General features: G+C 38.1%; 1 protein-coding gene across 1 annotated transcript in view; it reads right to left on the bottom strand.

The window, feature by feature from the left end:
* The window catches only part of SSPN (sarcospan), a 40370-nt gene extending 25094 nt beyond the window's left edge, over positions 1-15276 (bottom strand). The window contains exon 1 of the mRNA XM_008581089.1: positions 14908-15276. Within this exon, the coding sequence (XP_008579311.1) occupies positions 14908-15186 (279 nt within the window). The 5' untranslated portion in view covers positions 15187-15276. The remainder of the gene's footprint in view (positions 1-14907) is intronic.
* Between the last annotated feature and the right edge of the window lie 20 nt (positions 15277-15296).

The raw sequence follows: 15296 nt of genomic DNA, 5'->3' as shown, positions 1-15296 counted from the left end.
ATGTCCTTTTCCTTCCTTATCTACCTGGTGTAGTACTTCTCCTTCAGCCTCTAGAATCCAATCATATTCGTTCTTCAAACTCTGCTCAAGTATCTCCTCTACTCAGAAAGGGTACCTTTTATGTATAACTCACTTTGTATGCATTAGCTCATTTAGTCCCCAAAATAATGCAACAAGTTAAAAATATTACCCTAGTTTATAGAGAGGTTAAGAAACTTGCAAGTTGATCCAAAAAGGATTTTTAAAAGCATCAAGGGGGTTTATTTCTGTACAATATTAAGGACTAAACTTTATGAAAACTCTCTCCCTGTATAACATTTTTAAATGCTGGGTAAAATGTAGCAAATGTCTTTTATATTATTATCAGAACTAGCAAGAAAATAAATTGACAAGGGTAGAAATCAAAGAGAGGAGAGAGTTCAGTTCAGGGAGGATGCTGGCCCGTCTCTGCAACAGAAAGTGCTTGGTTTTAATGGCCACATAGGCCAGCAGCGTATGCCCTGAGCGTCCTAGGTAGAGAGATAGAACTAAGACCATGGCATGTAGGTAGGCCCCCTTAAATAGCCACACCCCTACAGGACTAGAAAGTAATTAACCCACTAGCACTGGAAGTCATCAAGAAAACTGCTGTCTCAGCTGATGGGGATGGGGGGCGAGGTGGGAGTAAGGTAGGGATTTGGAGGTTTTCTAACTATTTCCATGGCCCTGGAACCCATTAAGATGAGAAGTAGCTTGAAAGTGATCCTGAAAAAAAAAACATTGTTATTTCAACAAACAAATTGTAAGGGGGATAGGAAGGGAGAGAATTTAAAGAAGACAGAAAGAGCAAATCTTTGAGTACAGGAGACATAAGAAAATATATGAACCAATTGCAGTGTATAGATTTTATTGAGATCTTGATTTTGACAAACCTAAGAAATATTCATGATTTAATCATGAATATTTGAACACTGATTTCATCCTATTAAGAAATTAACTTGTTAGGTGTGATATTGGTATTTAGATTATTTTTTAGTCTTCAGCTTTTGACTTATATAGCAAAATATTTATGGGTGAAGTAATATAAAGTCTGGGATTTAATTCAAAATAATCCAGTGCGGTGTGTGGGTGTGGAGGAAGTATAGGAACAGACAGACAAAGCAAGATTGATCGTGAGTTGATCATTACTGAGGTGGGTGATGGGATCGTAGAGGTTCATTATACAATTTTATCTACTCTTGTGTATGCTTGAAATTTTCCATAATAAATAAGTTAAGAAAAAAATGTGGTTATAGACTTATGATACCACTGGGACACATGGCAAGACACAACCATGGGGAAGGATTATGCCCTCAAATAGGCCACACCAAATTAGCACACGAAAGCCTCTTGGAAAATGAACTCACAAACCAAAATTAGCAAACACATGAAGAATTAATTTCTTAGTGAAGACCAGGCTTGCATGTACTTGTACACACACACACACACACACACACGCGCGCGCGCGCTCTCTCTAAGAATTAGAGCCATAAGAACTCCAATAATAGAACTAATTGATAGAACCTATTAAAAAGTAGTCGTCCCCCTTACCCACAGGGGAAATGTTCCAGACCCTCAGTGGATGCCTGAAACTGTGGATAGCACTAACCCTATATACACTTTGTTTTTTCCTATATATACACACCTACGATAAAGTTTAATTTATAAATTAGGCACAGTAAGAGATTAACAACAATAACTAATAATATAAAATAATTATAACAATACACTGTAATAAAAGTTGTGTGACTATGGTCTCTCTCTCTCAATGTCTTATTGTGCTGTACTGTCCCTTCTTGTGGTGGTATGAGCTGATTGATGCCTGCACGATGAGATGAAGTCAGGGGAATGACTGTGGCTGTAACTTTTGCAGTTTGAGGTGTGGCAGCAAAGCTAGCACGAACTTCTTTTTCTTACTTTACAATTTCATGGATAGAAGATTCAGTCTTAGATCTTAACAACCTAAGCATACAATTTTTTTTCTTTCCTTATTGAGTCTTTCACTGTTTCATGAAGCCCTTTACAGCTTCTCTTTGGCATATCCAACTTGCCAGTATCACTACTCTTGTGCTTTAGGGCTGTTATTAAGTCAAGTAAAGGTTACCTGAACACACGCACTGTGAGACCGTGACAGCCGATCTGATAACTGAGACATCTGTTAAGTGACTAATGAGCCAGGAACGCGTACAGCCCGGATACACTGGACAAAGGGGGGATTCAGGTCTCAGGCAGGATGGAGCAGGAGGGAGCGGGACGTGAGAGACGTCATCACACAACTCAGAAGGGACACAATTTAAAACTTATAAATTGTTTATTTCTGAAATTTTGCATTTAGTATATTTGGACCATGATTGGCCACAGGTAACTGAAACCATGAAAAGCAAAACCACGGATAAGGGGGGACTACTGTACATTCAAAATAAAGACATGACAGAAGGAATTTAAAAAAGAGGTAAGTAAATAAGTAAGTCTGCCTGTTAAAATTCAAAAAAAAAAAAAATCTAATGCAGCAAATGAAATGCCTAAGTTACCCTTAGAATTGTATACCATAGCTGGATCTATTTGATTTTATTTTTACAAAATTTGACAAAAGAAGAATCGTATAACTTCGTATAATGTATGCTATACGAAGTTATTACGAAGCCCTTTACAGCTTCTCTTTGGCATATCCAACTTGCCAGTATCACTACTCTTGTGCTTTAGGGCTGTTATTAAGTCAAGTAAAGGTTACCTGAACACACGCACTGTGAGACCGTGACAGCCGATCTGATAACTGAGACATCTGTTAAGTGACTAATGAGCCAGGAACGCGTACAGCCCAGATACACTGGACAAAGGGGGGATTCAGGTCTCAGGCAGGATGGAGCAGGAGGGAGCGGGACGTGAGAGACGTCATCACACAACTCAGAAGGGACACAATTTAAAACTTATAAATTGTTTATTTCTGAAATTTTGCATTTAGTATATTTGGACCATGATTGGCCACAGGTAACTGAAACCATGAAAAGCAAAACCACGGATAAGGGGGGACTACTGTACATTCAAAATAAAGACATGACAGAAGGAATTCAAAACATGAACAAAGAATAGGGCACTTTAAAAAACACCAGGAATGTATAAGAAAAAAAAATCAATAACAACAAAACCGAAGTTCAGGAAATGAAAATCATTGAAATTAAAAACTCAGTGAATAACAGGCAGATTAAACCCAACTGAAGAGGGGAATAGTGAACTAGAGACATATTTGAGGAAATAACCCAAAATACAGCACAGAGAAATAAAGAGAGATGAAACATAATAAGTTAAGAAATAGAAAAGACAGAATAAGAAAGTTCTAAATACACATCTGATAGCAGTTCCAGACAAAGAGACTAAAGAAAAGACAGAGACAATATTTGAAAAAAAAATGGCTAAAATTTTTTCATAATTGATGAAAAACACAGAAATTTTAGATTCAGGAAACATAACCAGTCCCTAGAGAATAAACAAAACAGAATCTACATTTAGACACATTGTAGCTAAACTGCAGAATACCAAAAACAGAAAAAATCTGAAAAGCAATCAGAGAGAAGGGGCATGTTACCTATAAAGGAACAATTAGACATTTAGCAGATTTCTTAACAGCAATAACTGAAGTTCAAATATAATGGAATAGTATTTTCAAAAAACTGAGAGAAAATAGGGGTCAATCTAGGATGAGAGGAATGTTTTATAATCATTAACTTGTATTAATTAGACTAAAAATATTAAATGAAAATAGGCAGAATTATAAGGAGAAATAAATCCATATAATTTTGGGAAATTTAACACACATCTCCCAGAAACCTTTAGATGAAGCTGACAAAAATCAGTAATGATGTAGAAGATTAAACAGGATGAACAAGCTTGATTTTAAAACAATATAGAATCCTACACCCCCCAATGAGTCCGCCTTTTATTCAAGCATACATGCGATTAAACAGGATGAACAAGCTTGATTTTAAAACAATATAGAATCCTACACCCCCCAATGAGAGAGTCCGCCTTTTATTCAAGCATACATGCAATGTTTATAAAAATTAGCCACAAAGTAAGTCTCATCAAATATCAAAGAACTAGTAGTATGAAAAACACATGAACTAAGCACGAAGCAATTAAGTTGAAATCAATAATCAATAGACAAAAAGACATTAGAGAAGACTCAAATAAATGGAGAGATCTTCTTTGCTCATGTATAGAAAGTACAAATCCCATGAAAATACCAAAAGTATTTTTCTCGGAATTTGAAAAATTGATTCTAAAGTATATATGGAAGAGGAAATGGCTAAGTCTCAAGACAATTTTGAAGAACACTAAGATGGGGGGAGTAGTGGGCTGCTTATCCGACTACTTTATAACAAGATGCACGATAGAGCTATCTTAATTTACACAGTGTGGTATTGGCACAATGATAGACAAATAAAACAATGGATCTGAGGACAATCACAAATCTAATCTAACCTGGAAACTTGATAGATGATAAAGACAAAGATCAGCCTGGAAAGGATTGGTTATTTAGTAAATGGTATAAAAACAGCAATCCATGTGAGAAAAAATAAGATAAGGATGCTACTTCACATCATATGTAACAAGTTAGAACACTTAGATTAAAGATATAAATACAAAAATCAAACCTTTAACATTTTTAGAAAACAGTATAGAAAAATTTCTTTATTACTTTGGGTAGGGAGAAGTTGCTTTAAAATATATGAAAGCACATACCATAGAAAGGATAAATAAATATTAATAATTTAAACTAAATATTTTTCATAACAAAACACTGTAAACAAAAGAAATAATACCAACTAGGAAAAGATATTTGCAGTACCTAAAACCGCAAAGGTTAAGTAACAAAAATAACAAATCCAATAAATAAGTAACAAAACCAATAAATAAGAAACAACCCATAGAATAAGTAAACGACAGGAGACAAAATAAAATGGCCAACCAACATAAAATATGTCCAACTCAAGTAGTAATCAGAAAACTGCAAATTAAAACAAGATACCATTGCACACAAATAAGATAGGTAAAAAACTCTGATCTATCATTGGTGGGAGAGTAAATTAATACAATTTTAGATTTGTGATAGTGATTTGGCAATATGTAGTAAGTTGAAGATCTTATGACTCAACAAGTCAACTTCTAGGAATATGCCTCAAAGAAACATTGAAATATGTACACAAGGAGCCACGGACAGGAATGTCCATAGCAACACTGTAATTGAAAAAAAAAATCATTTTTTAAAACACCCTAAATTTTCTTCGATAGAAAAATGCATAAATTAATTGTTGTGTGTTACCACAATGAAATACAGCATAGCAAAAATGAATGAATGGTATCGATGTACTATTATGAATAAATCTAAAAAATGGTGTTGAGCAAAAATGATATTATGATGCCAGTTATATAAAATTTAAAACATAAAATAATTATTAGATATATACATATACAAAATGTATGCATGCAGGCATAGGCATGATAAATACCAAATTCAAGGTAGTAGATACCTCTGGGGAAGGAGGGAAGGGTAGGAGAACATGATTAAGAAATGAAGCACAGGGCACTTCAATCTCCTGTAATGTTTTCTTTCTTTAAAAAAAAGAACAACTGAATCAATTATAAGAAAATATTAAAACTGGCCAAAGCTAGGGATGGGTAAGTGGTTGCTTTATTATTTTCCATGTTATTATGGAATTAATCTTTTTATAATTAAAAAAATCATAGAATTGTATAGAATTGCCCATATTTGTTCAAATTCACACAAAAATGAAAATAAAAAATCATTACCAAATATTTTTTTGAAAATGGTTATAAATTAGTATAGCCAGGATTCTACACACACTCATCTTACGCCAAAGCTGGAGCCCTGTGACAATTTCAGGTCCCCTCTCCTTGCCTGTTCTGATGCACTCCTCTGTGTTACTGCTGCACCTTGTTCAGGGCAGCCCTGGGCACTTGGTTTGTTAAACTACAGTATACTGTGGTTAGTTGTACCTGTGTCTCCTCTCGCAGGGACTAAGCTCCTGGGAGTCACCACACCTGGTGTATAGAAATACAGAGGGAGGGTGGCTAAGATGTGAGAAGTTTCTATTTTACAGTAAGTATTCTCTTTCTTTTATAGGCTTATCAACCACCCAACTCACTCTTGTGGTGACTTACCAGAAATTAATCAACAAGTTCTGTAAATATCCATTTTTGCAGAATAATCCATTTTCAAAGAATGGAAGAGAATCAAAGACTGTATTCCAGCATTTCTAGTAAATCAACAGGATGGGTAGATTTGTTACGTATTTGTGGGGAAAAAATAAACGATTTATAGTCTCTTTCACTTTGGGATTTTTCAAGCCCTCAGAAGAGGGAAAGGAATCTTATTAATGTGGATTTAGTCTACCCAGTGGTATACTCATAGGCTGGATTTTATTATTCAGGCATAATTAAGTAGGTTCTCAAATTAGGTTCTACTTTAGAAATGATTGCAGAGATAATTCATTAATACTTCTGGGTTCAATTATGTGAAATAGTACAGTACATAGAAATTGTACAGTAAATCAATATAAATTCAATTACATAACATTGTAATAGGAGCATAAATAAGAGAATCACTTTCTTCAACCTTAAAAAAAATGATCAAGTGGCTTTTCTAATTGACAGGGTGTTTTTTAAAAAAATGAACAGGATATAAGGGAACGTTCAGCAATATAATTACATAACATTGTAATAGGAGCATAAATAAGAGAATCACTTTCTTCAACCTTAAAAAAATGATCAAGTGGCTTTTCTAATTGACAGGGTGTTTTTTAAAAAAATGAACAGGATATAAGGGAACGTTCAGCAATATATAGTAATAGTGCTTCTCATCTGAAAAGTGTTTTGTTCTTTTCAGCGTGAGGAGGTCAGTGTCCCCAAGCAGCCTGCAGCCTTCCTGCGTTTCCCCCCAGCCTCCCATGGCAACACGGGTTAGCTAGACACTGAGCTTTTTGTGATGTGTGTGTGCGGACAGGGAGAAGGGGAGTGAGGTTTCAGGGAGGTCTCAAGGTGGAAAAATGTGTGACGCACTAGATTTGGTGACTGAATGAGAATTATTTATCGAGGGTTCTGTAACACAATAGTTACGGTCACCCTATGTTTATTTTTTAAATTATAGTCGGTCTCAGACCCCTTAACATACACTGAAACCATTTGAAAGACAACCCAGATTACTTGTTCACAAGAGGATCACGAGACGAAGCCGACCTGCCTGGGTTTGGTCCTTCTGTTCCAGAATCTGACTCGTGGAGAGTTTGAGAGAAGTGCAGGCTTATGGAGCATGTAACTTGTAAAGTAAAACATTCAGATTCTGGATTTCATCTGTATGCAGTTGTGAAGAAATTCTTTTTCATTTATTATAATTTATTCACCTTATGGAGTCCTCGTTTGCCCTTTTCACTGTCCTGGGTGCCCCACTCTCTCACTGAGGTAGGCACAGGCACCCTGCAAGTCTCTTCCCCCTCACCGAAGAGCCCTTCCACCCCCCGGCACAAAGGAAGACTGAAATGCTGCTGTCCTTATCTTGGACAACACCTTCTTCATAGCTTTCCTGGCACAGCTAAATGTGCGATAAGGCTCAGCCTGTGCCTAATGGCCTGATATGCATGCCACATCTGATACTCTAGAAGGAAGCTAGAATTAAGTTGTTTTTTCCCCTAATAATAAATAAATAATAAAGCTAAAATTCTCTCTCTAGTCAGGGTCTAGTTAACACATTAGCAATTCCCCCTCTTTCTTGTCTCCTGTCATTATCCTCCATACAAGAGGCCTTGATCATAACTTATCTTAAAGGTTTTTTAATGGCTCATTACAATGAATGCTGAATCAAACACTTTAAAGACAACAATCGAGTGGGATGCTGCTAAAAGAGCATCTCGAGCTTTCTCACCGCCTCTCCTGCGCCACCCCAGCCTGGGAGAGTAGCTCATTTCTGCAAGGACAGAAGCAGGCACAACAGAACTTCTGCAGAATCTGAGAATGCTGATTGGTGAACAAATGCTTTGCTTTCTAATGTCCAGTCGCATGCTGGCCTTTTGTCCGCCCTCAGGAAACACAGTGCTAAAACGTCACATTCATGATGTGTTAGGAAGGGGCTGTGGCTAGCAACGTTAGAGAGCACAGACTTTAAATATGCTCAAAAGTCAAACTGGAGCTGGGACAGCATCCCTCTGGAACTTTGACCGTGGCTGTGCCTTTTGTTGGCTGCTTGTTTGGGCACTGAGATTGGATCAATTGCTCTGAAAGGCTGCCTGTTTGACAGCTTTAGTCTTCCCTTGTGGGTAAGACTTGGCTTGGGTTTGTACAGTTCTGTACTTAGCAGAGGAAAAGCAGAGCCCAATTTGGGATTTCTAAACTGAATGAACAGAATCCTATGAGAAGCTCTTGAACATGTGTCCAAATGGAGATCTAACAAGGTGCAGGCTCATACTACAGCCTGCTACACAATAAGGTCCAAGGTGGGCTGCCCTTGGGTTTTATTCTGACATATTCCACAGAACAAAGAGTGTTCATCTAATTGAGTCTCGTCATAAAAAATGAAAATGATGGTTACACATTATAAAGAAGGGCTGAGAGGTAGCTTCCTTTGAAGTCTAGAAACACCAAGTGTGAAATCACTGCCCCTCACAAGGCAGTGGGCTGATTCAATTGCTGAAAATATGAGCATCCACCTCTCAGCAACCATCCTTGTCTCAGAAGCTAAGTGTCATCTAGCTGCAACTTGACACTGGTTACGTTCTGGAACGATAAAAGAAGGCAGGGTTTCTAAGCCTTAAATGGCTTAATTATCCTGATTTGACTGATCATCACACCCTCAGATCAAATTGCAAGTGGACACCATATTGAAAATCTAATAAACTGATAAATCAAATATTAGAGAAACCTATGCCATTGCTTTTTTTGTAGAAGGTAAGTTGGTAATATTGACATCCAGCATTCAGCCACATCAATCCCAATATATCCTAATTTATTCTGACTAGGGAAATGCAAAATATGTCAGATGAGCTCTTCTTCCTCTGTTTTAGTCCTGTAATCATTTTGTAACATGAAATAAAACATCTCAATCCTGCTAAGTTAATGTGTTCTGAATACTTCTGGAACCCAGAAACCAAAATGGAGTGATAACACATTCCTATTATTACCTATTATTTCTCTTAAATGTTATAAATAAACTTAAATTTGTCTTTATTTGAATATATGACAATATAATTTTAAAACAGGTATATACAAGTTCAAATAGAAGCTCTGATAACGGCAAGTATGGAATAAATAGATTTCAGTTCAGCACTTATTGGGCATACATTATGTGTCAGGCGATACACAGTGGCCCTGCAGATATATAATATACTTAAAATAAGAGAATAAGCTATTTTATTTTTCCTTTGATTATCCCAAAATTCTATGTACTAGTATTCCTATCATAAAAAATTAAATGATGGTTGACATTTTAAAGGTTTCCAGTTGTAGTCAACTCTGAGTTGACTACATCCACAGTATAGGACTGGAAAATATCAGAACCCGCCCTTTCTCCTCCTTATTTTAAGAAAAGAAAGAAGATGAAGGGACTACTTCTATATCACAGAAGCACTCCCTTGGCCTTTGCATATCTGGCTTAGCATGAGGCTATATGTAGAGGTGAAAACAATTTCTCCCAATGATTCTGAGCATCTAATGATTTTGTTCAATTTTAACCTTCCTCATTCTTTATTCCATTCCTAAAATTCTTTCAGGAAACATTTCACCAAATTCTTGAATATTCCATTTTATTTTCATAAACTTATTAAAATTAATTTCTTTTGCCAAATTAATTGAATTACATTCCATTTTATACTTACTATGAGACCTTCATGTGCCTTTAAGATAATTTTCCTGCCATTATTTTTTATACATACTCAATGGAGATCGAGTCAGGACATGTAATTTTCATTCCTCAGTTCCTAACAATCCTGTGACAGTTGCCATAATAAAAATTATTTCCCAGTGGTACCAGAGATGTTACATTAGGTTTTGGAAGCATATTAAAGTCCCAATATGAAAAATAATGTATTACTATGCAGTGTCTTCCTAAAATGTAATTCCAGATTAAATTTCTCAAATGTCAGTATACCTATACAGAAAATTGACAACACTTTAAGCTTCCTGACTTGTTGAAGGGTCTATCCAAACCCCAATGCCAAACCATTCTCTATTCCAGTTTCTCTTCATAACCATTATTAAATCATTTAGCTAACTCATTATGTCCTACTTTCTCTACTTTTAAATTATACATAATGACTATATCTGTTGCTTATTTGCTATATGTCATATATCTCCTTGTGAATTTCATGGTATATTCTGTTATAAAATAAATATCCACCCAATTTTCCCTTCCATTAAGTCAAGATTTAAAATAGATTTTTCAAATCTGAATATACCTGCATTTTGAATTTCTTAGAGTAAGTTAACATAAAAGCTGTTATTGAAATTCTTGAGAGGATTTTAATCACTACAGACACATACGATGCATTTTATGAATGACATTAAATAAAGGAAATATTCTTTCCTTTCCTTTAAGCCCTTGTCTTAAACTTTCTAATGTGATTAATGTGGTATATATCTCAGGGTTTTTATTCCAATGGCTGGAGTAAGGGAGCAATGGAGGGAGAGTGGGGAAAGCTAAAAAGCATAATAAAGCAAAGAAATTCCCACTTTCCATGGAAATATTTCCTACAAGGGCAAAGAGGCTAAGAAATACTAAACATCCCCACTGGATATGAGAAGCAAGAGTTTGCTCTTAAATTGACTTCAGAGTAGAGATGCCAAAGGAAATAAATCACTGCAAGTAACATACTTTGAAAGATAAATGGGTCTTAAAAATATTTGTGTAAGTTTAATTTTCTAATCGGAGGTATTCATTACTGCCATATACTATAAGGGCACATGTCCATCAGGATCTGGAAATCTCCTCCAGGTATATGATTCATTATATTTAGACCAAGGCCTAGCACGGTAGACACCCTCAACAAAAATTACTGAATGAAGAAAAATAAGCCAAACTTTAAACACGTAAGGCTTCACCTACACCAAACCTGTTTTCATTTGAGTAAGAAGTAAAGACTCCAAAGTCCTTAGATTCCTTCAATCTGTACACATTTTTCATCAATAAGAATTCCGGAATGATAAGCAAACTTGAATGCCTATCTGACATACTACTCAAGCCATTAGTAGAATAAAACGCAGAACAAACTTCTGTTTCCTAGCATCGCCTGCCCCTAGCCAATTTCATCCTCGAAGACACTGTTTCACTTTGTATTATCATCATGGTGTGATTTACAACCCTCAAGCCATCTATAAAGAATTTTGAGAGAAGAACAGCACTTCTACAGGTTACATAGCCTCTATAGCAGCTCCATTCTTTTTTTTTTCCTTTACGGGAATCTTTTGTAACTGAAGTAAAAAGACTTCAGTCATGTATCTGACCAGTGTGGGGTGAGAAGAGTCACATTTATGGATAGGTAGCAAATAATCTATTTGTCTTCCTAGAATTCCACTCGCTTAAATCACTGATCATAGGTCACCAAGGACCTCTTCAGTCTGATTAAGTTTTGCAATGATGAATATGCTAATTACCCTGAATAGATCATCATACGTTATATGCATGTTTTGAAATATAACTCTGTACCCTATAAATATGTACAATCAATATGTTTCGATAAAATTTTTTTTTAAATAAATAAAACCAGAAGTTCATTGAATATTCAAGTCACCCAGGCATTGGTCAACAAGGGTCACCTAAGAGGATCTACCTGTATACTTAGGTTCTATTATAGAAATGACAATCCCCAAATCCTAAATTAATGGGATAGTAGCCCTTATAAAAGGAAGCGATTACCATATGTTAAGAGGCAACCAGAAGGGAAAGTAAAGCAGGTTAACCTGGGGTGGGGGGGGAGGTGCCTCAGTCAGCTTGGATTCAACTCACATTCCAGAAAGGGGTTTGGCTCTGCCTCTGCCCCATGGGTTAAGCTGTACTGCTTTGGCCTGGTGGATCTCCTGAACAGGGCAAGCTTTTCAGTATTCCCTGCAGGATATACCAGACCAGAGTCACTCCACTCCTTAGGGAAAATGATCCTAATGAGGCCCCTCTCCTCCAAGTTCATTTTTATAAACCTTCAGAGAGATTCAGAAAGTGCTGGACTAATCTAATACCACTGAGATTGCTAAATAGTAACTTGGCTGAGACCAGAGAAAGGTGAGATGGCCAAATTGATATCTCCTTCAGTGTTCAAAACTGGTCTGGGAAATGTAACCAGTCAAATATGACTGTTCTGCAAGACAAGAGGTGAAACAGAGCCATTTCTACTCTGAAGACTGTCAATCCCAGCAATTGCTTCTCTAATAGCTAATAAAAAGAGCTAACTAACTCACTGAATGCCTACCATTAGCCAGCTCTATTCTAAGTGCTCAACATGTATTAATTTATTTAGTCCTCAGGACAACCCTCAGAGGTAGGAATTATTATCATCATTCTGGTTTCATCAATAAAGAAATGGAAACCTAGAGAGATTAAGTAAGTTGTACAAAGTTACTCAGCAAATAATGGCTGAGCTGGGGCTCCACATCATGGGCAGTGTTTACACATCTGCTTTCCTGTCTTTCCCCTTCCCTGAAAGCTTGGAAGAGTGCCCTGTGACCAACCACAGACAGCATGGTGAGGACAAGCTTGGTGTCTGTGTGAGCCAGTGACATGTTGCCTGCAGCTCTGGCCCAGCTGGGATGGGAGTCATTCCTGGCCTGGCTTCTCAGAGATCCTCCTCACTAGTCTCTGGACATCTCTACCTAGCTGCTCTGCTCTACATAGATCCTCTCTTGAGAAGAAATTTTAAATCACAGATATCATTAAGGCTACACACTATGAGCAAACTTCAAATAAATCCTAGATGATCATAAGGCAAACCAGAATGAACAGAGACCTGGCTGTATACCTACATAGATCCTCTCTTGAGAAGAAATTTTAAATCACAGATATCATTAAGGCTACACACTACGAGCAAACTTCAAATAAATCCTAGATGATCATAAGGCAAACCAGAATGAACAGAGACCTGGCTGTATATAATGCTCTTTGTGCCGCACCCAGGGAATTCCCGGGGCAATTAGGAATATCATGTCCCATAGGAGTGGTAGTTCAGGAAATTTCAGAGTTGCAGGATTTGTATGTTCATGCCTTAAACATGGAAACAAGCTTTTTCCCCATCTAATTTGCTTCTTTGGTACCGGGCTCTTCAAAGTTAAAATAAAGAACAGATAGGAAAAAGTATGCAAATGATATTCAGATGCACTGAATGAGTTTCATTCCTTCTTTTCTTCATTTGCCTTGCCTAAAAGGACAGACATTTTTTTCCTTGAATATGTTGACAGTCACTAAGGTGACTAAAATACCCAGTATATCTTAGTGTAAAGCTATTTTTAAAATCACTTGATTTAGAAAACTCCAATCATGATAATTTCACGGGAATTCTTAGTACACAAATTAAAAGTTTTAAATTACTCTGAGGATTTGTGAATTCAAATAATCTTAATTAGAAAATACCTGCATCGATGCATATTTATTAGGTGTCTTTAACATCTGTCCCTGATACAAAGTTACTCTGAGGGCTGTTTTATGAGTTATAATTCTTGTTGTCAGCAATAGGAGAAATGATGCAACATGAGACTAGTAGTTAGAAGTGTGGATTCTAGTCTTTTGGACTCTGCCACATTCAATCTGTGGGCTTGAGAATGTCATTTAACTTCTCTTCGCTATGTCTCCTCATGTCTAAAGAGAAATAACAGTTCCTACTTCAAAGCGTTGTTTCCTGGGTCTAACGAAATGAGGCACGTGAAAGAGTTTGGTAAGCCACAAGGCACTGTAATACTTAACATAATATTAATATTACAAGCCAAAAGTAGTGGCACCGTGGCTCAATGAAGAAAATGTAGACATAGTCTGACATAAAAAGGAATCAACCTGGCTGAATGCTTTGCCAGCTCATGATCCTGGGGAGTCTGGCCTAAGTTCTCTCATTTGAGATATAAGAATGTTAAAAGCTATCCCATAAAGATGATGAAAGGATGCAGGGCAGGCACACAGTAGGTGCTCAATAAACGGCATCCATTTTACATAAAAGAACTCATTCAATTAAGCCAAGTATACTACATATTTCAACACTCACTCACAACAGCTGAGCAGTGTTCTGCTTAGAACAGTACATCCATTAGCAGAGTCCCAAATATACTTCTGCCACGGCCAGCGCCCTGGGTTTATCCCACTTTAGAGTCCAGTGGATTAAGGCTGTGCTTGCTGTATTGGCATTTTCTGCCTTAGCCCATTATTTCATAAAACTTACTAATGGAACCTCATTTTAAACAATAAAATTAATACTATCCAGTGTGGCAACTCCAAGTACAGGCAAAAGCTGCACTAGATGAACTTCCTTCACTTTTTGCTATCGATTTAGGGACAGGGGTGGCATCCGGGTTGCAGGATAAGAAAAAGCCAATGTGAATCTGCTGTTGTTACCGAGGCTGTTCAATGTCACCTAAATAAGCAACCTTTGAGATCGCCTCCCCAGCTCCCAGCGTCCGAGTCAGGGCCCTTGGAGGCGTTCGGAGCAACAAGCAGGAGAGGAGCACGCGTCCTACCGCGTCCAGCCTCGCCCCCGGGGAGGACCGAGTGTGCCAGGCAGCAGGCACCAAGCAGAGCGCGAGTTAGGGGAGTGGAGCTGGGAAGGGCGCATGCAGTTGGGTTAGTCTCAAGTCGACCATGCGGCTTTGCATTCCTGTTTGGCAACCGCGCTTAGGCAAAACAGGCTTGATGCTTACAATGATCCCAGCCCAAAATGGAGTGTCTCTGACTAGCAGGGAGGAGCTGATGCTCGCCATGAGGAAGCCCACCACGGTCACGGCGATGCCCAGGGCCAGCTGCAGCAGGGCGAGCAGCAGCGGGAACCGGCAGCCGCAGCACGTCCGGGCCTCCTCCTCCCCGCGCTCCTTGGGGGCCCCCTTGCCCTTCTTCGGCCCCATGTCGTCGGGCCCGGCGGCGTCGGCGGCCGGCGGCCCCCCCTGCCTTTGCGGCCCACGGGGCTTCTTGTCCTTCCCCATGGCGGCTGCGAGGGTGGGTGCGCGGGTGGGCAGGTGGGTGCGCGGGCGGCGCCCGGGGCCCTGGAGCGCGGCGCGGGGCGGGCCGCGCCTGCCCTGCTATTCGAATTACG

The sequence above is a fragment of the Galeopterus variegatus genome, unplaced genomic scaffold (assembly GCF_000696425.1).
Source record: "Galeopterus variegatus unplaced genomic scaffold, G_variegatus-3.0.2 Scaffold2259, whole genome shotgun sequence".
Taxonomy (NCBI): domain Eukaryota; kingdom Metazoa; phylum Chordata; class Mammalia; order Dermoptera; family Cynocephalidae; genus Galeopterus; species Galeopterus variegatus.
This window is presented reverse-complemented; position numbering and strand designations above follow the sequence as displayed.